The sequence below is a fragment of the Heliangelus exortis genome, chromosome 5, assembly GCF_036169615.1.
Source record: "Heliangelus exortis chromosome 5, bHelExo1.hap1, whole genome shotgun sequence".
Classification (NCBI taxonomy): Eukaryota; Metazoa; Chordata; class Aves; order Apodiformes; family Trochilidae; genus Heliangelus; species Heliangelus exortis.
The window spans coordinates 15,572,110-15,599,132 of NC_092426.1; the positions used below are offsets into that span (position 1 = coordinate 15,572,110).

Genomic DNA, 27,023 nt, shown 5'->3' on the forward strand with positions numbered 1-27,023 from the left:
ATTTCAATGGCAGTTTTGAGTTGCTCTGTTTACACTAGGGCAGACGTAGCAAAAATGTAGCTGCTTCGGTTATTTTAAGTTTTAGCTTACAATACTTGGAATGCTTCTGAGAAGGCTTCTGCGCTACTTTACAAAAAAACATTCCCCACCTAATATTTCTTATTTTATCTTGCTTAGCCGTATGAAACTCATGGTTTCAACAGTGTGGCCATTAACTCTTCCTCTGCGAGATTTGGGTTTTCTTGTCAAAAGGCAGTTGGAACACATCTGGCCAGTGGTCTGCAGCAATGCTTCCCACACCATACTGGCAGCATACTAATCACCCACCACTTGCAGGCTATTGTTATCTGTACAAGGGCTTTGAAATTTTCTGCAAGAGTTTCTTGGTTTAATTTTCTTTTTAATTTCCTTGCTGAGCAACGACAGCTCTCTGTTCCAACTGTGAATTGCATGCTGTTTCTAGGCCATAGAAACTCCAGGCTGGTAAAGTGGAGGAAGGGAGCAATTTGTGTCATAGATGCTGATTGATCGCCTGTCCCTTTGGGCATCTTGGTAATGGCCTCTCAAAAGAAAGACTTACTGTATTGGGCTGAAAACTGGAGGAGCCATTGTGTATTCAGTAGTATGCAGCAGTTTCAACTGTGGACAACAACACAGACTCTCTTAGATAGAAAAGCATTGAGGGCAGAGTTAGGCAGCCCTTCTCTCTGACCTCCCCAGAAGGGGTCTTTGGTTTTCATATATGGAGTTAGTGGGAATGAGGAAGAGAGATTCCTGTCTTGTGCTTGCTGAGACTTTTGATTTTTAAGTTAAAATTTTCTATGCCTTAAAACTAAGGAGCTTAAAACATATTTAAATAGCCTGCATATATGGTGAGGGTGGCATAGAGCAGGAATTGCTGGGCTTTGTGCCAAGGTTTGAGTTCTCTACAGACTAGGGCAGAAATGGTTTTGTTTTGCTTGATAACTTGTCAGATGTGATGACTGAGCATTGTCTGGCTGTATGTACCTGAATCTCAATTCTCATATCAGCAGAGTATCTCTGCAGATCTGCATAAATTGGTTCTACCAGTTGGAGTTCACAGCATCTTGGTGTATAATTAGTAGGGCTCTCCAGTCTCTTAACCCTGGTGCTTTAGGATCACTACAGCTATTCCCTGTATGGCTAAAGAAGTGTTCAGATGGTGGGGCCTTTCTGGCAAACCCCAAGTATAAGAACTGTGCTCCTGCTAGAGTGGCTGCAAATCTTTGAAGTCTAAGGACTTGTTTAAGCCACGAGGCATCGTGCTTTCTAGTGTCCCAGCATCTAGAGCTGGGTATCACAGCACACTGTTTATGGCTCCCTGGTCACATACCTGGTGTGTCCCTCTCTACCTAAAGGAAACCACAGCACTGGGGGCTGATGCACTCACTGGGTCCCATCTCAGCCTGTAGCTCAATGTTTGCTTGGGCTGGGACAACGAAACATTCTTGCTTTATGGGATTGATTCTATCAATGTTTGGTTGCATAGCTCCTTGTGTAATTTATTAGTTTTCTTTGGGCACAGCTAGACCGTGTAGAGGTTGTTGTCTCTTCTGACTCCAGCACAGTTAGGTCCATCTGACACAGTGCAGCACTAATCACCAGCTGGAGTTTTAAATAGTTGTGGTTTTGAGGCACTGCTTCCAGAATGGTTCATCTGCCTTGAGCAGTGGATATAAGAGGATGTATCTGAAATGGATTTGCATAGGGATGACACATATAGGCAGGGTGCTCCAGCTGCAGGGCAGGCTCTCTGTTCTGAGCCTGACCTGTGCCTGTACCCTTTCTTTGTCCTCTTCCATGACCTGTTTGCAGGAGCCAGTCTGTGGAGCCAGCCTAGGTATCTCTGTGCTTGTGATGACAACAAGCCATGGGACTGCTTAGAAGTTTCTTGGTCAGACTTTCAAGCAAGAACAACTAATGCAAGGCACTGTGTGTGTGTGTGTGTGTGTGCGTGTGCGTGTATGTGTGCATCTATAGCTCTGGGAAGCATTCTGTACAAGATCACAGGGGTAGAACAAGACTGTAAATAGGATAAATGGCAGCCAGGTGCTGTGTGCATTCTCTCTGGCATTTGGAAACATATCTTTGGATCCAAATCAAAGATGTGGAATGTGGTGTGGTAGTTTGCACACTCTGAGGGCAGACAAGAAATGAAGAGCAAAGTCCAACTGACTAAAATTGAGATGCTCACTCCCTAACATCACCCATTTCCTACTTCTGCTCACCTGGCAGCTGCATTGGTCCCAGTGGTGCAGCTGCTTAGTATGCATCTTGGGTCACTTCTGAGGCCATGATTCAGAAGCTGCCAAAGTGCTTCCTAAGCAGAGAATAGAACTGAACAAGTGCCTTTCTGAATTTGAATCAGGTTCACTAGTGCAGTTTCTTATTGTCTGCATTTGTATATAAAGCAACCCTTTTCCATTAGTCTTTGGTTTTACACTTTCCCCACAATTTTAACATTAACCATTCCTTTTTTTTGTTTCTTTTCTTTTCCAGGAAAAGAGGAGTAGAAGTAATACAGGTGAGTAAAAACTAAATTTGAATTTTTTTCCCCTCTATTTTCTTATTCAGAAGATTTATTGATTTTAAAAGCTGTCATGTAGATGTCAGCATGACCTAGGTTTAGTTATTTTTATATTCCATTCAATTCTATGCTACTGTTACTGTTTTTTGAATAAGAGGATCCCTCTTTTGTGAAGCATGTGTTGAACCCATTTAGTTTTAACAGGTGCCCTGGTGAATGTAGGGATGCAGTTAGGCTTTTCTTGTGTATGTTAATTAATACGATGTGATAGTTGATTAGGCAATGCTAGTCTGTGTTGCATTCACACACAGTCATGCTTAACAGAAACAGGAGCTTGCCTTTGAAAAAAGCTACAGCAGAGGAATGGTCTTGTAATCCAATAAGCAGAGAAATGATACTCGTGTGCCTTTGAGTTGTAGCCCATCTACAGATAAGTTCAGGTGTTGGCTACATTTGTTGTTTCCTAGGTCTGAATGGTCACATTTCACACAAGATGTTACTTAAACAATGATGGCGAATTGGGAAAGGAATTGTGTTACCATGACAGCTGTAACATAGAGCACTGTAGCTCTAAAAGGGGAATCATTCCTTCTGGCTTATTTTGTGTACTTAGGAAAGCTGTGTGTCAAAGGTTTCACTTTTGCTGTTGCTTACGTAGTGCTCATTTTGTACTCTAAGGTGGTCAGTGTGTTCCTCATGCTTTTTTTCTCATATTTCAATAGCAGAGATGAAACTGCCTTAATAGAGAAAACGAGGAAAAGAGGAGAATGGGCTATTAGTCATCTAATAGTTGAGGCTGCTCATAAGCCCTTGTGGAAGGTGATTCTCAACACCAACAGGGAGTAGGAGAAAAACACTTAAAATAAATTAAAATAACATGGCCTGATTTTTCAAAGAATCCACTCTCAGAAAAGGCTTGAAAATTCTCATTGTGAGCTAAACTGGAGAATGTGTCTTTCAGGTATGTGTGGTTGTCTAAGAACTCCATGACATCACAAGGGAAAAGTGCTTAGGGTTTACTGTCTGCATTTAACCATACTTCTAATACCCTTTCACCACTACATCATCATCTTCCTTACTTGTACTTCCTGTTGCTCAGAGCTAAAGAGCAGATTCTTTCATCAGTTGTGATAATAGCATTTCCAGATTGATAAACATAAACCAACATTTGTGAAGAACAGCTTCTCAAACAGCACAGGGAGAGAGCTGTTTGTCACTGTCTAGGGGATGCTATTAGTCTAATAATAACCCCTTGTATTAAAATCCAATAGCTTTTCCAGTAATTAGTGATTAGAAAGGTGAGTCAGTTACTGGCTTCCAGATAGCAAGCATGATGGGCTGGCATGTGCTGACTTCTGTGAACATCAGATTATTTTTTTTCAAAAATGTTGCACAAAAGCAGGAAAGAATTTCCTCCTACTGAAGGGAAGTCTTCAAATAAGCACCTTTGTGACTTCTTGTAGTGAGGGATTAGGAAGGTCCTCTGTTTTTTACCTAGACCTTTTATCCTTTTACAATGTTTTTTTTTAAGGCTAATTGCACAGTACAGATTATCAGTGAGCTGCTGCTAGACAGCAGTTAACATTCTGTGTGACTTTTGTTCAAGTTGTCTGTTTGACCTCAGAGGTTCAATTCTAGCAGAAAGAGTGGTTCCACTTTCTATTTTTGCTGACTGGAGAAACCTACATTCTCCAAAGAGAAACAATGGAAGAATAAGACTGGCAGCAGGATGCTAGACTGGCATGCCCCTTTGTCCACCTATAAGAGATTATTCAAGCATCACTTTGAAAACAAAGATCCTTTCAACTTGTGTGGTGATAAAGATTTTTTTAAAAAATACTAATTAAATTCTAACATAAGGAAAATTCATCGTTAATGCACAGGACCTGAAATGTGCGACATTAGATAGTACGACTGAGTAAATCCATCAAGCTATCTTGAAAGATAGTACAGAACATGAATCAAATAAAAGGTGTAATTTCCAAAGCCAATATGAGTCTGAGCAAACATTTGGGAGCATGAATTGATTAGCTCATTTCTGGTTTTCCACTGAGCAGTGGCAGAACTCTTGAGTAGTAGCATGCTTATGGTCTGGCAAAATTTTGGATCTGAATTTCCTTTCTTCAGCTTAAATACAGGTCAGTGGGGCATCTGCATATCAATGTTATATTACAAAAAGACCACAAATATCTTTCTGGCTTTGAAGTATGGGCTTTTAACAGAATACTGTACTGTATCTCTTACCTTATACAGTGATAGAATTGTTGGTTTTGTTTTTTTTTTAGAAAAGACTTGTTAGGTTATGAAGTCCAACCATGAATCTAGCAATTCCAAATTCACCACTATCCATATCTATATCCATATCCATATCTAATTCCAAATCCACCGCTATCCACTATCCATAAACACCATATCTACATGTCTGTTAAATACCTCCAGGGATGGTGGTATACCTTCTGGGAAGCCTGTTCCAGTGTTTGACAACCCCTTTGGTGAAGAAATTTTTCCCAATATCCAGCCTAAACCTCCCCTGACACAACTTGAGGCCATTTCATCTTCTGCTATTACTTATTACTTGTGATAAGACACTGACTCCTACCTCACTACAACCTCCTTTCAGGCAACTGTAGCCATAAGGCCTCCCCTCAGCCTTCTTTTTTCCAGGCTAAAAAAATCCCCTTTCCCTCAGTCACTCTTCATGTGACATGGCTTCACCAGCTTCATTGCCCTTCTCTGAACACAGTCCAGCACCTCGGTGTCCTTCTTGTAGTGATGGGCCCCAAACCTGGTGGCAGGGCATGTGCTTCGTTTTTTTAAGCATATTCACCACCATGTCAGGATGCTTTTTGTATTAGCATGCCTACCTGTTTGTACCCCATGAAGTAAGGAAGTGCTCTTGTTCCAGTTTGGTGGGAAGGAAAACTGAAGGATGTGTCCAGTCCCAGCACTGTTGGGAGCTGTGCTGAGAACCCTCTCCGACAGAGCTCCGTCCATTGTTCTGTGGGGGACCAGGGCAAAGGAAGAGAAAGCTGAGCTGGAATTGGTGTTCCTGGCTTTTTTCCAATAAAAGACAGCACCAGTTCAACTGCATGTGATCTTAGGACTGCATTTAAAGTATCCTGAACGTAATGCTCTTGTGGTTCCTGTGGCAGATTCATACCTCCTCTTCCCACCCTTCACAGCTGCTGCTCAACTGCAGTGCCTTGAACTGGTGGCCGAAGGAGGGGTGGGGATGCTCTGCACAGGAGGCAAACATGACCAAAGCCCATCTGCCAGGGCCTGTAGGCAATGACTGAGCAGGCAGCAGCTGGCAAGGCTGAGACAGAGCAGTTCTTGCACTAGCACTGGGGTGACTTGCAGCTAAATGCTAACATTGGGGCATTTCTAAATCATTTATTTCATCAGAATTTCAAGGGAAAGACTGCCTCTAAAGTTACACTTTGGTTGTTTGATGAGACATTTGTAATTAAAAGAAATAAAATCAATTACTTAATAATGGAAGCTAGGAAAGAAGGGTCCTGTGTACTTTCTAATAGGTAAAGCTCATAATTTATAAAGCTCATAATTTTAATAAAAGCTTGGTTTTGTTCAGTTTTACTCCTCCGTCCCCAAAATTAGAATAGGCCAGATTTAAAATTCCAAGTTGATGGTTCTCTAGCCATCAAAGGACTCAGCTTCCAAAAACCATGTATGCTGGGAAGGGAAAGAGAGAACATGTCCATCTACCTTATTTTTTTGGAAAAATCTGCTTGGCTTAGTTTGAAAACTGTAAGATTGAAAACATGTGCAGCGAAGTGGAAATCATCACAAGTACCTCTGGTGGGGACATGCATTTATTTTTGTTTCACAAGCTATGCAGATCCAGAATAATTAGCTGCAGCCCTTTGGCCTCTGACAAATTGCCAGCTCAGTCTTTGTGTGACAAAGTTTGGAGCTTTCATATTTCTCACAACTTCAAAGCCATTTCAAGCACTTCCATGCCCAAGCTCTCCTAGAGTTCTTGCACCTATTTTTTAAATTATTTTCCGATAGCGAAGATTTCCTACTCTTGGTGTCTATTTTTGGTTCAAATGAACACTAATGCTCTTTTTTATCTTAGAAAGATGTTCCACTCAATTGGCTCTAAAAGTGGGATTAGTCGTATTTCAAGCTGTACGGTTTTTAACAGCAGTGGGATATGGAGGACAAAGTTTTTCAGTGTGGAACAGCTGATTGTAGTGGTTACAATGGCCTCTGCCACTGATTTGGTTTTCTTTTTTTTCCCCTGAACTTTCTTCAAATCGAGACTGAAATCTTTTACTTTGGAGAAGAAAACTGTCCTTTGAGCTGTGGGTTTACTGAAACCCACAAAGGAGAATTGCAGTCCCTTCCCCCCCTTTTGAGTTCTTCAGTCAAAGTAAAATGCCAGTGACAACAGTTTCCACTAATTGTTGCCAGGGAACTGTTGTTTTCCTGAGATGTGGAAAGGTTTATTTTGACATGAAGTATTAATGGAGTAAGCTTGGAGCAACAATGTTCTAACTGAGAAAAGGAGCTTATAAAAGATACATCTAATAGCATATACAGAAAGATGTGACTGGAAAGCTTCCAAAGCAAGCAGGGTTGTTGAGATGTTGAAGAGTTTGCTCTCTAGTATGGGGAGAAGAAAGTTTATTTTCTCATGTATGCTCTCAGTAAAGTTCACATTCTCCTGAAGATGGCAGTCAGCCTTGCCTTGAATGAATTTCTAGAAATGACATTATAGAAGCCCTTTACCCACTCCAGTCTGGATTGTGTTAGGTACTTTGCACATGCTTGAAGGTGTAGGGTTACTGGTTAAAATATTTAGAAGATCCTGATACTTCTTAGATTTGGAGCTATGCATGGTGTGCCAAGCACACAAAGTGTGGTCTTCCAGAAAAATGCTAATAATCTCGGCTTCAACCCCAGAAATAGCAGGGCTGGGGAAGAACAAATACCAGGCAGAATCCTTTCTCTGCCCTTCCCAGTGGAAGATCCCTCTATGTGAGACCTTCTTGGTACCTAAGCAGCAGCACTGCCCAGCAGGAATGAAGCATAGGTTCCCATGGAAGGAGAGATGCATTTGGCATGCTGCTGTGTATTGCATCAGCAGGCTGGCCAGTTAGGTACAGCCTGGCCCTTTCTGGTCCAGTGGGGAAGAAGAATAATGCACATCTGTTGGGGCAGGGAAGAAAAACTACAGAACATTTCCACCATGTGGGTTAAGCAGATTAAATAAATAAGTACTTCGTCTAAAAAATTAGACAGAGTAAGCCAAACAAATCAAAATACATTCAGATCTGATTTATTTTCAGTCTTGGTGAAGGCATGAGAGAACCACAAAGAAATTTTTGTGGCTTAGAGTTTTCACTAATGGGTTTGATTGCTTTCTTTTGACTGTGAATCCCAGTGGCCTGGAAGAGGTGTGGGCTCCACAGTGACTTGCAGAAGTCACCTGGGTGAGTAAAAACATTATTAAGATTTAGAAACCTACAACTAATATATAATGAATGGCTGTCAGGTTTGACCTTGTACTGCCTTGGCCCATGGAGCCAGCTCTGCCCAGCCCCTTTGTCTTCTCCTGGCCACTTGATGTGTAGTGATGAGGCAGGGATTCCTAACAGTGCTAAAGGCTGGAAACCAGGATGTCATAAGTGTCCTTGCAGTTCAGAGAAGTATCTGAGAAGCTTCATAAATCCCTTCTTAAAAAACAGTATGGATAAAAAAAAAAGACCTCGACAGAAATGCTGGGTAGTAAAACTCTGTATTTGCCTCTTTTTGACTAGGAATATTTTGCAGCATGCATTCCCAGTCTGTGCACAAAATGTCAGTTAGACGTTGCTTTTATTAATCATGATTACTGCAGTGGTGCCTATAGGCCAGGAAAGACCAGGCTTTGATTTTGGGATGCATTAAACAATAGGATTGTTTGTCTCAGTGGATGCAGGTGCTGCAATATGGTATCAAAGCAGAGTAAATGGAGTGTTTGGAGACATGTAACTCATTAAATGCCTTATTTTAAAACCAGCCAGTCTCATTCACAGTTTGCTGAAAGTGCAATGTCTGTGTTGAAGTACAAACATGCACGTAGCTCTTTTAGCTTTTTCTTCTGAAGTTTTTTTTTACTGAAGTAGGAAGGATGGGGAGCTAATATGATGTAATGCCAAGGGTGACTGTACCTCTTATCCCTTACTATTGAGGTGTCCTCTCCCAGCTGAATGCCCCATTCTTTGTCTGATTTGGGGGTGAAATCATGCAATACTTCTGCTCAGGCAGAGCTGCAAGCTCATTCTTATGAAAGCAGTTGTAACCTTCTCTTCAGTTCTGGGGATCAGTTCCATGGGGACAGCAAATGTTCCTTTGGGTGCAATGACTCATGTCCATCGTACCTCTGACTCGCTTGCTTTCTAACAAAGCCTTATAGAGAGAATATCATTAGCACAGTAAAGCAGACTATTTGTATACCTGCCTTCCTCAGTGAGGGTTCTGGTAGGTCTGAACTTCCAGAGGTGCTGCAGAAGCTGAGTGGAGTTTGAGGAAATCTTTTTAGTATATGTTGTTGGCTCTTCCAGCTTCTGCAAAAGTTACTTATTCCTTTGATCTTAGCTGTGACGTGAGATAATTGTATCTGGAGATCACTGCATGCTTGTTTGCTTTTCTGTCACTTCACAAATAAATGAGATAAATGTATTCATGTTGCAAGTTTGAATGGGGTTCCAGTAAAACCTATTGCTTAGGCCCTAAAGTTTCTTAAGTTTTTCTAGGTTTGGTCTTTAGAGAAACTCTTAACATATGTACTTCAGCTGCCCCTTTATAAAACAGCACATTCAAACACATCAAAACCTGAAAGTATTTTCCTGAACCTGATTATCTTAACAAAATTATAGCAGAAAAATGCAGTGGCTTCAAATTAATCAGTGCAGCTCAACTTCTTCCCCCTGCCCCCTTTTTTTTCACCTCCAAGGAGCACTGTGTTTTTAAGAATGCCTTCTTTATCTAGAAAGAACACTTATAATTTAACTCTGCATTTCTTTTGAAAGGAATACATCTATTTTTTCTTATTTTGGTGCCAATGTAGACATCTTTTTGCTCTATGTCTAAAGGTAGGAAGATCAGCCAGAAAGGGTTTCTGCACATTCTACAGATGTTTTCTGTGCTTTTGTTTTTTATTTTGCAGTATCTTTCATATTGACCTAGCATATTGATGGAATAAACTCATGGACTTTCTGACAAATTATTTTTAATTATTGTCTTTATCTAGTAGTTGAGAATACTTACTGCTAAAGGCAATTTGGCACTGGTACAAAAAGCAGTGCAATTAATAGCTTAGAGTATAGGACTTCAGTCTGAGAAAGAAAGGAGAGAGCTGGGAGAAATTTAGATTATTACAAGCACAGTTTCTCCAAAGTGAGGAGAAATCACATTTATGGAAAATGTGAGACCTGTGGTAAATCAATTCTGGTTTCGGTTGCTCTTCCCTTACATGATTTATCAAAAAGGCTGCTGCTGCTGCTGCAGCTTCCTAGATGAGATAAGTGTGGTTCTGTGTTGGCCATGCCAGGACCAAGGGTGGGTCAGCCACAGTTAGTAAATGGATCAGAGTAGTCACTGGTTACCTAGAGGTACGATCTGCCCTGAGCAGTCCCTTAGCCAGTGGTGCAAATAGACTCCCTCCTTTTGGAAAAACTTTTTTCAAAGAGAAGAAGGCTGAGAACAGGAGTTAACTTTCTTCCCATAGATTAGGAGGGAGCTTGGAGAGAAGCCTCCTCTGGCCAGTTCGTGTGAACATACCTCTTGCTCAGATCTGTACTGGGGGTGATATCGTTAGTATGTTTAAAGGCAATGTGCTGCAGACATAGTAATGAATCTGTACAAATCCCAAGGGCAGAGGAACCATCAAATCCATCGAGTTTTGCAGGTGCTGTAGGGCAGTTTCATTCATGGCAGTCACAGCCTGTGCTCTACTGTCTCCCCTCCTGCCCAGCCAGCCACAGAGTGCTGTGGTTTTGTTCCTCGGAGTCTCAGTATCCAGGTGCACTCTCTGTGACCCAGCTGGGCCTTAAACACAAAGCAAACTCAAGCTTGCAATCTGTGCACAGCACAGATTCATCACTGGAACAGTGATGCCACAGTGCCTTTTATTTAGTTCTTCTGTTCTTACGTTAGGATTATGTTTGTTAAGCAGTTGCAAGAATTAGTTGTTGCTTATATTATAGATGAATAAAAGCATATCAAGAGAAATTGTCCTCTAATTTTGCTTAAAGTTTGCTTGACCTGTAAGATCCTAAGGAAATGCTGTCAATTAACCAGTCATTAATATATCAGACATTTCAGTCATGATAAAAAAACCTAAATCAAACTCTTAGTGTTTCTCCTTTGCCTTTGAAAAGTAGCTCAACAGAGATGATGAGTGGGGCAGCAGAAATTACACCTATATACAAATCATAGAGCACTTCTGTCATTGCTAAGCAATGGACTTGTACTTTTTTTTTGGCTGTTACTTTAGGATCTAGTGTAGTTCAATGTCATACTTGGGTTCACTTATAATTTTTTCAGCCTGAGGTTGCTTCAGTAAATTATAGTTATCTGAGTTAATTTCCCAACTGGTGTGCTTCCCTGAATAAGAGGGGTTTTGTAGCCAACTTAAGTTGCTATACATGTTAACTTGCATGTATATTGTGTCCTCATTTAAATGTTTGCTAGCAGATGAGTATTCAGTAGTTAGTGAGGACCTTTTTTTAAGAGAGGCATAAAGTACCAGGTTGGAAGGGACCACAAGAATCGTCTGATCCAACCTTTCTTGGCAAAAAGAAGTAAAATTCCTCTTGGTATCTTGCCAAAGTGCATACAAGTTATTTACAGTGTTTTGACAGAATCATCTAAAGAAGGAATGGAAAAGATGCCATTGGGACTGAGCTAATACTGTAAGAGACAACTTTGCAACTGGATAAAAACTTTTTAGCTTTAAAAACTTTAAAAACTTTTTAAAAACTTTTTTTTGTAGTGAATTTTTGATCGGAGCCAATAGCTTCCTTTATTCCAAGGTCCAAGTGCATCTGACAATGTTTTCTTGTACGAGAAGCTTCACTCTCCTGGAACCTCAGCAGCATAGATTTACTGTGTTAAAATTGTTCATTGACTTAACTGATGGCAAAGTTTAGAGGACAAGCTGACTGCAGTATATAGAGAATTTATGTTGATTTCAGAGAGATCGTTTGTACTTTAAGTTAGTTTGGAAAATCTTCTTTCCTGTGGTCTGGATGAGTTTATCTTCTAATACCCTTCCCTTTAACATCCTTAAGTAACTAGGAAAAAAAGAACCCACAACAGCTATAAAGGGCAGAACAGAACTTTTTCTTCGTAACTTCTAAGTACAAAGCAGTTTATATGTACCCCCCTGTGATGACTTGCATAACATTTAAGGCCTTAATGGCTGGTTATCAGTGAACTAAGTGGCTAAAAAGGAGGTAGAGATAGCATTTATTCCCTGCTGGTGACAGATCCCCTTGGCTGTCCCTGCTCCTGATTGGTTTTCCACCTCTGAGCCAAAAAGGGCAGGTTAGAGTTGCTGGTGGGTCTTCACCAATGATGATCCTGCATTGGACAGAGGACCTTTTTCCTGCCAGGAAGGCAAGCTCACTGTCCTTGCACTGCTTTCAGTTCCTGCTGGGTAAGGAAATACACCGTGAATCTTGGAAGGAAATAGTTGTGAGTCTTGCCTAACAGGTGTGTTGAATGCTCAAGTTCTTTCCTTTCTTGTGATAAACACTGTGGTTGCTTGTCTTAGATACTGCCTGCTGGATAGACTCTTCATCTTAGACTCTTCCTACTTCTGTGATTAGATTGGTGCATCTCTAATTCTTTCTGTGCATTCTGAAACGTGAATCTTTTCAACTGAGCTGGCAGAGGTGGATGCACAGAGAAGCCACATAGGCTTTTTGAGCACTGTGTGCTATGAGTGCCCTGCCTGAGCTGGTAGAGCTGCTCTCTGGTTTTTATGTAACTGCTAGGGCCAGAGCAGCTATTGCAGTCTGTCCAATATGGTCCAGGCCTTGCAGTGCCTTTTAAGGGCTGATTACTGCAATGTCTTTTTACTAATGTAGGACTGTCAGCCCTTTGTACAGCAGCTTGGTGGCTTGTATTCACTTTTGTATTGGTAGAGAGTAGATCCAGTTTCACAGACAGCAACACACCTAGGTGGTCAGCAGGTGGTTAGTTTGCACTCTGGAAAATCAGAAAACGAGTGGAAATGTGTTTACCCAGATGTGTCTTGAACAGGAACTTGAGTTCCTTTTTCTTAATGGCAAAGTGCCAACTTTAGACACTCAGAAGGTTTAAATGATGTTTTCAACAGGTTCATGCTACTCCAGGCTTTGGTTACCAAGTCCCTGTTCTGGCAAGCAGCATACGCTTTTGTGTGCGAGCTGGACCTCTCCAGACAGTAGTGGAGAAGTGAGTGCCTCATCCAGAGGGTGCCCCAGGGACATCCCAGGGAACTGTCTGGAAGCACCATGCTCAAAGTGTTGCAGTGGGAGAGCAGTTTGCTCAGTTTGGAGGAACTAAGCTCAAACCAAAGGTGCTTCTAGAAGGCAGGTGTGGCCACTTCACCACCCTTGATCCACTCCAGACTTGAAGCTTGTCTCCTGCAGCTGCTAAGCCCTGGTCATGTCCCAGCAGCTGTGAGAATCAGCCGAGGTTATTGTGGAGTGGCTTTCTTAGCAGGCTGGGAGAGCATCCATTTGTAGGTTTTTTTAATTCTCACCTCTGTGGCTCCTTTGATGTGTCCTTTTCAAATCAAATAATCTGACTACTTTTGTCTTTTCAATAGTGCTTAATATTCCCATTTTTTATGATTGTTTCAATAACTGTTATCCAAGACTTTTTCAGGGTGGGTACAGCTTAATTCTGCTTAAGAGCATAAGTGGTTTGCAAGTAATACTATACTGTCTCTTTTGCTTTATGTAAAAATGCTGCATAATCATGTGTGAATAATAATCTGTCCATTGAAATGCTGTCTTAAAGATTGTCATTGTTACTGCCCAGATATGTCTGTAGCCAAGTTTTGGTACAGTAATACCATCAAGTTAATGTTTAAAAGAAGAGCTAACAGAGTTTACTTCAGCAGAGAGGAGTACCAAGCATAGTTGCAGATGATTGGGAGTTTTACTTTCTTATAAACTTTCTTAAGATTGTGCTACAACTTTACTTACTAAATCCATCAAGATTGTTTATGATTTTGTCTCAAGAACTTGGTGTGTTTGCAGAGGATCACTTAGCAACAGCCTGTAGCACAGTGAAATTGCCTGTGACATGCTCATGATAATACCATGAACCAAAAAACAATGAGGAAACACCCAGAAACAGTAAGTAAATAGAACAGGACTTTAAAGCAAAACAAAGCAGCTTACTTGCTGAAGAATTCCATGTTTCTGTGGGGCACTGTAAAATTCTGTGATTTTCAGTCTTTACTTCCATGTGTGTCATCCTGACCTACTGAGGACCTTAAGTCTGTCCTCAATTGCAGGTTTACCCTTCTGTACAACAAACCTGCCAGATGGAACAGTTCAGCAAGAGAACACTGCTGAATTGTCTGTGTCAGTCTGCGAAATCAAAATTGTGTCTATAATATATTTTAACACTGAGGGGCTGAGGTCTTTCTGTTCAGCATACTTCACTGGCTTTAGGTTGTCATGCTGCATACTTACTTTGTTTGTAACACTACAGATGTTGAAAATCACACTTCACTGTGTTGTCAAGGTCGTGGGTTTATCTGAGAAAAAACAGCTATAAGGAGGTAGGACAAGGTTATGCATTTACACATGCAGTCTGTTTTGGGCAGGGTTATCACACAGTTTGTTTAACCTAACGGGGTAGGTCATACCAAACCTGTCCTGGTTGTCTTGTTCTGTGTGTGGAGTAAAGCAATTATCTTAAGGTTATGCTGTCCCTTCTGCAGATGCTTGCAGCAGTCAGGGATTTGAAGAGCCTACATTTTATGGGAATGACAAACCATTAGTAGTGGCTGGAGTTTTCATTTAAGTGTCCCCATTGCACTTGTTCGCATTTAAAAAAGCATACAATGCCTCCTGTTGTTTCAGTCTGTCTTTGGCAAATTTAGCAGATTTTTCTCTCCTGGATGATTTTTGTGCTGAACAGTGGACACCCATCTACTTTAATATCTATTGCCTCATGTGTTTTTCATTTCATCTTTTTCAAAACCTGTAGATTTGACCAAGAATAAATGGGTAAAAGGATAAGCTCTGTACAAGCTAATTCTAAAACAAAACCCAATTAAAATAGTATTTGTGTATATGTTTCATTAAGGCTAACACCAAAAACATCAGAGGATGCTCTTCTGTGTGTTAAAGTTTTGGGTTAAATTGCTCAAAATGGAGCAATGACATGTTTACCAAAAAGTTAGTCACTTAATCTCCATGCTTGAAGCATGTATTTATGTCAAGTATACGTACAGCTTGCTGGTCATTGGTTTGCATTTTGTCCCTTGTTTTACAGAGTTTTGCAGGCTCATTTGTTGAAGCTCTGCATATGGGACTTCTTTTGAGCTGAATGTTTCTGAAGTTAGCATAAGCAGGTTACGCCTAAAGGACAGAGCTTTTGAAGAGCAAATTCTAAACTTCAGACCACTCTTTGCACTGGCTCCATATTGTTCTTTGTTCCCCTTCACAAAAGTCTGGGCTGTGGTGTTCAGAACAGGCTGTACTGAAGGACGTGTCTTTGGGGCCTGTCCTGTATTTGTACTTGAATTTGGCTGGAGGCAAGCCAGCTCTTCATTTTGAGGTTGCAAAATTGTGCTAGTGTGGTGGAGGGGACTGGCTTTGTGTCTCTGTGGGACTTACCTCCCATGCCACATGAGTAAGGCCAGGCAGCTTCCTTGTCAGAGGCAGGTGATGTCTGCTCCGGCTGTGCTAAAGGAGGCAGGTTGTGTATGTTGCTGCCTCTACGTGACCACAGACCTACAACAAAATCTCTCGGAACCGTGTGAGTACAGCATTTGAGTGACTGCTTTTGTAGAGAGAGCGCTGTTGATGGGAAGTCTCCTGCAGGATGATAAACTATTAGGACGGTCCATAAACTGCTTGGCTCCCCTCTGGTCCTTGCTAGCCATGTACCAGCTTATGCTGCTGTGTTTGTCACATCTTGAGAAAGGTAGAAGAGTGCTTTGTACCTCACTTGTTAGCTACAGCCGATCTGGGATTGTAAGCTCTGGTGCTGTTAGCCCAAGGTGGAAGTCTGGGTGTTCCAACACGTGCAGAAGTGTCCCACGACCCAGCCTCAGTACAGAGCCCTGCGGACTGGGCTACTGCCCCGTGCTGAATTACAGCCTGAGGCTGGCTGAAAGGTTCTGAAAGAAAAGCATGGCCCAACTAATACTGCCAGCACTAAATTTTCATGGGTTTCACCAGAAACTTTGAAAGGTGGTTTGTTGTTGTTTTTTTAATTTTTTAAAAAATGGCATAAAAAGTATAATTGAAACATGAACATTGCAAGAATTGCGATGGAAATGAGGTGATCTAATATAGGGGAAATAAGCATTAAAAGATGCTAGTTGGTATCAAATTAACTTCACTTGAAATTTTTAAAAATCATGATTTTGTTATTTTTGTGAAGGATAAGTATTTCAGCAGATTGTTAGTTATGATGGAGGTCATGGTGAGGGAAGGTTCTGTGGCTTGGTCCTTAGATCAAGTCAGATGACCACAGTGGTCCTTCATGTATATGAAATCTGTTGTTAGGTTGCTAAGTAATGACCCTCCTTTTCAGTGCTGCTGAGCAGCTGCTATTAAGGTTCCTGGAAAATGTCAAATGCTCTAGCTGATTTCTCTAGATGTAAATATAAATGCAGCAGCTCACTCTGCGCAAACTTTTGTGTATGAATCCCATTCCATCATTCTCTCCATGTCCCCTGTCCCCCCTGCACCCCCCCAAAAAAAAACAAACTGAGAAGTTTTTTCCAAAATGTATTCCATTGTCAAATGCTGGCAGGTTTTCTGATCATCTTTACTATTCCACTGCTTGTATTTGGGTTGTTCAAGACATCATTATTTAGTGATGTAAACGTGGATGGATGATTTCTACCAAATCCCACATGCAACAGCCTAGTTTGTGTCATCAGCAGATTCCAGTCTCAGTGAGATTATCATAGTTACACTTTACAAAATAGCATGATTTGGACATTTATTTTTCATGGCTCTATTAAAAAAAGATTGTACATTTGTAAATCTACTGCTTATTGGCAATGAAGCAGAAGACAGCTAAAATCACAGGGTTTTAAAACTTTTTTATTTTCTAGTAGCTTCCCAGACTAAAAGTATCTTTAAATGTTTCAGTAATGACACTCTTTTTCCTTTGCAGTTAATGAGATACTACCCTGTACTCCATATACATGCTAGTTGTGTGGGGGGGGTAAAGGAGGCAAGGAATACAAAGTTCAGGATGAAAACTTTTTTTTAACTGAAGGGTTTTTCCTGCAAGATGAGATACTTTCACTACCCAGTGAGGGACTTTGGTTCTGTGGGAACTGGTCAAATTTAGCAGTCATAAATATTGAAGCCAAGGAGTGTGGCAGCTTGCAGAACCTCTGTCCCTATAAAGAAAAGAAAAAAATCCACCCAGAGCTTATTGTTGGATAGCCTTTTCTGAAAGAGTTTGAAGGGGGAGAGAGTGAGAGATTTCTCTTTCCCATAGTGTAGAGAGACTTCTTGCCTCAGCATCTCTATGCAAGCAAGGTTTCAGTAGGATGTTGGGTGAGTCTACATGGGGATGATTTTTATTGAAGAAAATCAATAGGAAGGATCTGAAGGCTGATCTCATTGCATAGATGCATTTAACATTTTAACTTACCCATGGCTGATGTGAGTTGTTGCTTAGTTTGGTTTTGCTGGAGGGGACTGGAGCAGTCGTGTGAACAAGACTAGGTTTATAATGTCAAGATCTGTGCAGGTCATGAACCTTATGAATTGTGCAGGTTAGGAACCTTGTCTGTGGGCAAGTACACCCTGTGGTTGGAGGAGAGGGCTCTGGGCAGGAGCTGTGGGAGTTCTCCTGTCGTGTAGCCTGGAAAGTGGGGACGCAGCATGAGCTGCTATGGCTGGCAGTGGTGCCAACTTTTCCATGTGGATTGGTCAGTCTGTTGAAGAGAACGAAATATGTAGTTATGTTGCTAAGCAGGGCCAAAGTCAGTGTTGCTGTGCCCTGCTTTGCTCATTTTCCTAGGAAGATTCAGGCTAACACAAGCGTGTGTCTGTGCCACAACCGCATCTCCCATTTGCATTTTAGAGTAGGATGCATTGTACACAGATAAGTCCCAGACATGGTTTTGAGGGTATCACCCATTTCTTCAGAATTCTGGACAACTTAAAATTGTGAAATAGCAGACTCATGTCATAAACTTGGTATGTCTAACATAAAGAAAGACTGGGAGAGTAAAGTTTTATTACCAAGACAACAAAGGTCACCCCTGCTGCAGGCACAGGATAAGAAGGAGAGACTTTATATTCCCTGGTAAAAATAATTCTCTTGCTTTTGATTCTTTAGGTAAATCCAACCGAGTCAGAGATCCCAGAGTAAGTCAAATAGATTCTTACTCTGCTACTGTCACTTTTGTGTATTAGGTTCTTATCTTATGTCTAGCTCTCTTATGGCAATTTGTAATATAAATTAAAAAATTAAAATGCAATTTATTGTGTGGACTGGAAATAAGTTGCTCTTAGTTATTTCTTATCATACGTCTTGAACTTTTCCCTAGAAGGAGACAGCTTGAAAGGCATTCATTTCTCATAAACTATTTTTAATACTTGAAAGTTACTTGAAACACTTATTTGAGACATTTATTTTTGGCAGAGAAGAAAACAGATGAATTCTCCTGTACATATTCTTGGTCTCTGCTACAGGGTGACTCTCCACTTTATTTCTCCTTGGCAGGTTCTGTATTTCTACCTTCCTGCTCCCACTTGTCTCATGGAGAGTAAGAATCTGGAATTTTTATGAGGAGGATGAGGCAAAACATGCTGTAACCTCCTTTTCTACACTTCTTGCCTGTTGGTCCCAAACATATTGCCATGATCATGGTTGCGATTATTCAGGAGGCCACCAGGTCAAGCATTTGGCAAACTGCCTTTTGTAAGTTTCAGTTTTTTACTCTGCTCAGCACAGGGTTTGGAATGGAGGTGCCCCTTTCAGTGACTTGTATCCATCTGGAGCAGAAGGGGAAAAGCTATAGAGGGAAACTAATGGCTGGGAAAGCTGTTCCCTCTGCATGGAGGAGTGATGCAGGGGGGTTCTGGAGAAGTCAGGCTGTCTGGCTCATCTGTGGATTTTATTGTTCCCTGGGGACTGTCTAAATGAAGCAAAACAAAACCCTAGCCACATGTGTTTTAAGCCAGTTTGTAGTGGGTATTCCAAGTACTTAAAATACCTGTTTTTTTTCCCCACACTGGAGACTCTGGGTGACTTTTCTGGGCCTTAATTTGGCCCATAAATAGTATAGGTCTGAAGCTCATCAGAGATTTAGGAGCATTTAACTGATCAAAGAGATTTTAAGATCCTCGAGAGGTAGTCAAACACTTTTCCCAACAGAATTACTGCATGGTTTGAATATTATTTTTACCTTCTATTGCTTGTCACATGCCTTTAGACACAATTAGAGTGTTTTCCCTAGTTAATTCACTGTATCTCCACTTGTCACCAGTTGCTTTGATAAAGACAGAGATGTCCTGTGTCAGGGGCACTGGTCTGTTAGTGGCCTTGGGACAAGAAGGAGACTAAAAGGGGCTACTAAAAGAGGAGAGGAGGAAACTGATCTACAGTTGAGTAAAACTAGAGTGATGCATAGGGTTTGTGGTCATCTGAGGGTTTTTTTGCTTAAAAAATGCTTGTTGCAGAATTGCTTTCCTTCATGCTGCAGGCACAGCCTGTGCCACTGGTGCTCTGTGCAGGGTGGCCTGGCATGTGCAGTGCAACAGGGAGGGGACACTTTTCTTCTCTCCTTGCCCCTGCCCTCAAGCTCCACTCATTACACTTGGGGCTCTGTTTACAAAGCCCACTGCTTTGGGGGCAGCAGAGCAAGGTTGCAGGGCCTCAGCTCCACCAGCACCCACCCAACTTACTGCAGGAGGGCACCTGGGTTTCCATTATGCCAACTGTGATGGTTCCAACTGATGCTTTCTCCTGTAGTGAAATGAGGCAACCAGGTGCCACTAATTGCCAGGTAGGGGCATGAGCTTGTGTTCAGCCCACCTGTGCCTGATTAGGGCGGGACCCAACTGCGCATGAGCAGGACTGGGGGGGCCAATAAAAGGTGAGGTCTGAGGCACAGGCCCAGCTCACTCCTGAGCAAGCCAGCAGAGAGGTCAGTGGAATCTGGAGCAGTAGCACTGATCCAGGCTGGTCAGCCCTGAGGGCAATAGGCTCAGAGCGCTATTCGTGAGTTTCTGCTGGAACACCTGGTTGGACCTTGGAGCGCAGTGCCCTAAAAGAGGTTTGTCTTGCTACATCTCCATAAAGAAATTCTTTCTAATAGCCAATCTAAACCTCCCCTGGCAATTAGTGGCACCTGGTCACCTCATTTCACTACATTCTCCCTTTCTTTTCTTGCATTTTATTAGTTTAACAACACCAGATCTTTGATATTCCAGGCCAAGTCAGGATGTTTGAAGAATGTTCTTGCAGTTGTAGCTGCTTGGGAAGTTTTCTCACATACTGCACCCTGTTGTGGGTGTTGCAGGAGGGGGTTAATTTTTGTTCCAGGATGGGTCTGCATTTCTGTTTCCTTGCTCTGCTACTACCTGTGGTCGGTATGAATAAGGTAAATCAAAGAAAAAAAGCATAAGTAACTTAAAATTTTCTGAATCATCCCATTCTCCTATTTTCTTGCATAGTATAGATTGAGTTACATTAAAAAAAGATGGAGTTATCTTATGTGTACATATGTTTTGATGGTTTTAACAATTAAAACAATTCCTACTACATATTATCTCAGCATATTTAATGATAATTAGTATGTTTCAGCTACTTTCCAGTTTGCTTGTGTCTACAGGCAATAAAATATTTAAAATTAAAATTGCTACTGTTGGCTGGAAAGCCAAAGGTGTGTCTGACCACAGCATTGTACTCACTGCCAATGCAGTCTGGAGTTTAACTGGCTAGTGCTTGTGCTTTCTGGGATCATTCTATGTTGTAGGGTGTGTAGGGGAAGTAAGATGACAGGTTTGAGTGATAGAGGATGATCAACCTTGAAATCTTACTGTCAGTTACTCATTGTGACAATAAATATCATAGGGCATCCTTTGCATGATGTGCCCTCATCTCTCACAGCATCTTGATCAGATAGAGTTGCCCACAGTGTTGAAACACCTGACTCAGACTGAGCTATGAAGTGCATGTTCTGCAATCTTTGCTGCCTAGCCACTGGGGAGCCAAGGGAGAGTCTGGAAGCTCTTACCAGACAGTAAATAAAATCAGCTACATTAACATAGGGCATTTCCTGACTAAACTGGTTGCTTGTTTGGTGTCAAAGGGCACGTGCTGTATGTAGACTATGAACTTGCCAGGTATTAAAATCAGTCACTTCTTCCAGTGTATGTGTGAAGGAAGAGGTTCCTGTCCTTTCATGAAATGAATGGGACTTAAAAGTCCTGGTCCTTGGTCAGTGATACAAGGAGGTAGCTGGAACCCCAGCATACATTATATAGCACTTTGCAAAATACATTTAGGTGGATATGTCCCTTTGTAAATAGCTGTAGGTCACAGTTGATAACCCAGCAGTTACTCAGCTGTGTATAGCTACAGGATAGTTAATGAGTTGAACTGTAACTACAGTGAGACTCTTTTTATTAATGCATTCAGATGTACTGCTATCTCCTGTATGGTGAATGCTGAAGAGCTGTTATGTACAGGCTTGTTAAGCCTCAGTGCAGATTTATTGGGAAAGCTCTAGTTAAAGCTTGAATGACACACATCCATATAAGCAATGTACTAGTTTCCCTGAGCACTAACCCTGCAAGCCTGCCTCAGTTAGGGACATGGCAAATGTCTCTACAGAGTGGGTTAGGTTGGTCATTTTCAAATGCAGGAGGTAATTTTTCTTGTTCTTAGTTTCATGTCTTTCAGACTGGCATGGTCCAGAGCTGACAGCAGGCAGCACAGGGAAGGGAGAGGCCTGAATCCCCCTCATGGTGGCTGCCATCAAGTGAGGGCAAGGCTGCAAAGCTCCATCAGCAAAGGGATGGAGTTATAAGAGGACCTGCATGCAACTTTTCTGGTTGGCTGAAGTGGGGAAGGGGGTCTGTGTAAATGCAGAAATATCTGTGCTGTTTCCCTGAAGTGCAGGATTCTTTCCTGTGTTTTCTCTATTGTTTGGTGTAAAGTCTTTTTAGAAACTGTAACTCATGGGACTTTCACCAGTTCCTTTGGGAGGTTGCTCCATGGCCTGACATGTTTGCCTGCCAGGAAGTGTTTCTGCTAATCAGCCCATACATTTCCTTCTTCTTTTCATCCCATCAGTCCTTGTTAACCCATTTTGTGTGATGCTGGTTGTCTCTTTTCTAGAGCAAAACACCTTTCAGATGCTGATACTCTTCCCCTTCACCTTGGGTCAAAGTAGGGTTGTTGCACAGCAACCAGGCTTTAGCATTGTTGATGGGCTGTAAATCCATAGACTGTATCTTAAAGAAATGTTGTTTGCTTGACTGTAACCTAGGAGTTTCAAACTAGCCACCTAGGAGATTTAGGTACCTAAATAAATTTAGCTGTGACCTGGGAACCTGAATGCTTATTTTGCTTTGGATATCTTAGCTATGTTTAGCTTTCTTGGTGGAAATGGTGACTTTTGCTTGTTTTTTGTTGCTGGTCACCACGTTCCTTCCAGCATTGTACTGTTCTTTTTCCTGGCAGTCTTGAAAGGTGCAAAAAAGGAATTGTTTCCAGTCTGTGTCATTAGTAGGGATATCATATAATAATTTATTGGTGTTTTAGGAAGGGCTATAATTTACTTAATGTAAAGCTAGATGTCATAGCATAGAAACTTTTTTTTCCTCCCTTACCTCCCATTTGCACTTGAGAAGACTCTCCCAGTTTATCTTTCCCATCCTGCAATAGAAAAGCTTCCTTATATTGCTGGTCTGGTCTTTTTTCATATTTGCTTAATTACTACCAGGGTGTATTTCTGAGGCACCTACACTTCTGCTTTCATTTGGTATATTCTTCTTGAAACAGCTACATGATGAGTCAACTTGGGTAAGAAATCCAACTGTGTTTCATACAGAGCACATAGCATTGTGGAGGATTTTTAATTTTGATGTCTGTCTTACACCTTTCCCCAAAAGGTTGATTTTGCTGCAGAGCAGGTTTACAGGTAGTATTAAAATATTGATTTTAGAGATGTCATTATTAATAAATAATTGCATTTGCTGGCTTTCTGCTTCTTCTCTCTGCTATGTTATGAAATACTTTAGGTGTTTTCTGTCACCAGAAGTTCCCATTGCAGTGTATATAGTTGCCCTACAAACCTTGGAAGTATTTCAAAGGGTTCCCATTAATTTTTAGAAAAATATTCTATTTTCACAAAATACTGTTTGGGTATCTTGTTTTGGGATTTGCCCTTCAGGGTTTCCTTGCAGGATTTCAGGCTGATTCAGATGAAGCCTTTTGCATTTTGATTAACTTTTCACTCTCAAATGAATTTGGCAAAACTATGTTGGCAGTTTTTTGCATCCTTAATTTTCCTGTTTCTCTTGAAGAACACTTAGTTCTTTTTGAAAAGGTTCTCGAAGGGCATTCATCTAACTTGTCATCTTTTATTCTTATGTATTATATCGCTTCTGGGAGTAATCCTCCAGCTGTATCGTGGTGCTATTTTATCCCCCCGAGTGACATCCCCAGCTGCTGCTTGCCTCTGGCAAAGAAGACAAATGGTTATTGTGTTCTGGAGCTATGCCAGGTCTTCTGTGTCTCTTCTTGGTCAGTATTGTTGTGTTTTATTTAGGATCTAGCAGTGTTTGAGTTACACTGGTTTGAGTCCTTCCTTCTCCATTTCCCTCTTCCTCTCTGATTTTTTGTTTAGAGCTCTTTACTAACTCAAAGATACTATGCTTTGGACAATTTTTCTTTCTTTATGCTAGAGGTTTCATAATAATTGTGAGGAGAATACCTAGGCTTTGATACAAATTTCTGAGATTATTTTTGCCTTCAGTTAAACTAACCAGTTCAAAAAGAGAAATTTCGCTGATTCTGAGCAAATTGTTACACTTGAATTGCACTTAGGAGAATGTTAATAAGCAGCTCAGCAAGGTGTGTTTCAGTAGCTGTTTCATCCTCATCCAAATCAAAGCACTTCTGTGTTTTCTGTCTGCCCTTAACACTCATCTGCAATGCTCTCTTCCTTTGATGATGCAAACAAAGCTTCAGTCCTGGTCCCTCAGCTGCTTCAAGCAGCAGCTGATTTTGCAGAATTTTGCTGCTGAAGGTTGGTTATCCCCTGCACGCACTGGTGTAACCCCCTGCCTTGCAGGGCGGGTGCTGCCAGGGCAGTGACACAAACCATGCAGGCAAAAGGTTTGTACAAGTGGCTCTCACTTAAGACAAGTGTGCCCCTATCTTCTCTTTGTCCTGGCCTTGTTTAGTAGTCAAAGCTGTAAATAATGACATGGCCTAGCTAAGGGTGTGATTAGCAGATAGTCTACTTGTTTTCTTAGGAAACTGAGAATGTCTCTTTCCTGTCTTCTTAGCCATAAATTAGGGAATTTTTTTCTGTGTGTTGGACAGGGCATATTCGGTCAGCATATTTTAAATGTCTTGAGGGATGTGAAAAGCTTTGAGCAGCTAAAGTAACTAAAGGAAAAAATGGAATGCCAAAACTCAAGATGCATCAATATTGAAATGAGTTTCCATCTTTTAAATTGCACAACTGGAAATGTCACATTGCCATAAATATGCTAAATGTAGCTGTACATTTGTAGTCTCCATGTCTTCCTGGGTCAGAAGAGTGTATGCTTATGGTTGTGTAGAGATGAGAAGGAGACTTTTAAAAAGAGCTTTGACTTTTACCCAAGCAACAGAAATAGCTGGCCTGTGTCAGCCAGATGTTTAAAAATGTATTTTTCACTTCTAATTTCACCCCTGCAACATAATTATAAATCTGTGTTTAGCAGCAACTTGAGCTCAAATTTGGAAGGTACTTAAGGGTGGTGCATTGACTCCAGCTGACAGCTAAGCTTGCTCACTGGCTCAGGTGGGCTCTGCTTTCCCAGAGTATATATTATATATATATATGACCCAGAGTAACATTACAGAGATTACTTGGGCATTACAGTTGGCAAATAGCCAGTATTGAGAGACCACATGAACTTACACTATTGTTATGCAGTTGGGATGTAGTAGCAGACTCTGTTCCTGTCTGCTTGCAAAAATGAAGTAAACAAGTTGTGCTAAACACACCACTGTAGCAGCCTCTGGGATCCTTGAGTTTGACCGATAGTCCAGAGACTTTACAATCTTAGAGCTGAGAAGTGTCACTCTGTCTGCAGCTGCTATGGCTTCACGAGCATCTCTCTGATGTCCTGATGGAGTAATGATGAAAATACATGGTGGAGGAAGTAATGTGGGCAGGCTTAAATGACCTCCTAGATGGTGAACTTCTAGATGTGAGAGTGCAGACCTAGGAATGCAAACACTGTGGCTTAAAGGAGGCTGATCTGCTAAAACTAATAAAAGTAATGCTGATAGTAAAGGGAGAGAAGACAAGCCATCTCAAGGTATGATGCCTTAGAGCATTAGTTTACTGTGTTTTCATTAAAGCACTGAAACTCAATCAGTTGTTATCTTTTTTCCCCTGAAATGCTGCTGTGTAGAATAAAAAAATCCTAGTTTGGCCATGAAAGGCACCCCCAACACCTGCAACCAGGGCTGAACTGGCCCCACAGCAGGTCCTGCTGTGATCATCAGGAAGCTGGTATGGAAGATGCCTCCATTTTTTTTTTTTTTTTCAGTCTGTGTTTTTCTGAGGACTTGGCTTAGAGTTCAGCACTTCAGGACATGCATGTAGATCCTGCAGTGATTCCCATTTGCTATCAAGTTTTATTTTCTCTGCAGTGTGGGTCTTGTACGTGTTAGACACTGCATGTGGCTGCAGTTACATACATGGCACCAAGAAATTTTACCTCTGGTTTTGCATGTTTGTTTCTGCCTTATGCCACACTGTTCCCTTGTCACCCTGCCTCTCACGTCCATGTGAATAGAAAGAAACAGGGAGAAGTAATGGTAAGCTGCAATTTATTAGCACAGCTATGGAAAAAAAAATCCTTTATTAATGTAACATATGGCTGAAGTTTCCTGAGACAAACAGCTTTCTGATTCATGGTTCTCCAACGTTCCGTGTTCCCAGCTCAGACAAGTCGATTGTTTCCTCTCACCAGCAGATGTAGACAGGAACAATTGGAGCTGTGATAACATTATCTTTAATAGGGGCCAGCTGGGTCACACACCTCAGTCTTTCCTGTCTATAAACAGCAGTGAGGGATGTCCCTGTGGGCTGCTTGTGGGGAGTCGTGGCTGTGCCAGCTGACCAGAGGAGGGAAGCTCTGCTTTAGCAGCCATCCTGTGCTGCCCAGGATGGATGAAGGGCAGTAAAGGGGGCTTTCAGAAAGATGTAAAGTAGCAGAGAGGGAAGCCATAGTCAGAAAACTTGAAATGTTCTTTTTAATATCTCTGGAGAGATGAAGATCAGGAGTTGGGCTGCTTTGAGTTGGCTGCTTTCTGGTGGGAGTCCCTGCCCAGCACCTCCATTGGCACACTGCAGTCCAGCTGAGAGGAAGCACAAATTGCCTTAGCAGTTCCTGCTGGGAAGCAGTTAGCTTTTTATACTGACATGATGCTCAGGGTAAGCTGCATCTTCAGGAACTCCTTTTGATAGTCATCTGAGGTTTTTAAGTCAGCTTTTCTATGCTAGTGGGCTGAGCAGGTACAGTAAATCATGGAGTGTATAGGGGACAGATTCTGCTCTTTTTTTCCGCATGGTCCATTAAAATCCTCATCACATGGAAGTTTTCCCTGAAGTTTTATGAAGCCAGTTCTTATGTGACTGTTGCCATAAATTAAAGTGGGAAGTTTGTTCATATCTTTTGCTTTCAATGAGGAAAAGATTTTTCATTAGGAAAAGATTTTTCATTAGAAAATGTTTCAAGATATTTTGCTTAGACTATCAGTAAAGACAGGAGGGGCTCATAGAGCTAACTGGTACAGGAGCAAGAGCAGAGGTTGAGGGAAGAGCCAGGGGTAGAAAAGCAGAAAATAGGATGAACTTGAAGTCCAGTTATGATGAAAAGCAGAATGGGAGAAGAAAGAGCAGAGTTTCAGAAGAAGGGCTGGTGGGGATGCCTGACAGAGCAGGTGCCCAGGGCTCAGCCCTCTCTGGCAGTTGTCAGGATGTGCCTTGCCCAGGCAAAAGCAATGTAGAAGAGAT

The 27,023-nt window shown here is 41.5% G+C and overlaps 1 protein-coding gene across 4 annotated transcripts in view; it reads left to right on the forward strand.

Moving 5' to 3' along the window:
- Window positions 1-27,023, forward strand: part of ITPK1 (inositol-tetrakisphosphate 1-kinase) — a 154,360-nt gene that overhangs the window by 42,490 nt on the left and 84,847 nt on the right. For 2 of the 4 annotated variants that reach the window (XM_071745732.1, XM_071745731.1), the window contains exon 3: window positions 2,521-2,545. The exons of 1 other annotated variant lie outside the window; for it this stretch is intronic. In XM_071745732.1, coding sequence (XP_071601833.1) covers window positions 2,521-2,545 — 25 coding nt within the window. Of the gene's footprint in view, window positions 1-2,520; window positions 2,546-13,794; window positions 13,912-27,023 lie in introns of those variants that run through there. One more of the 4 variants, XM_071745733.1, reaches the window with a different exon arrangement.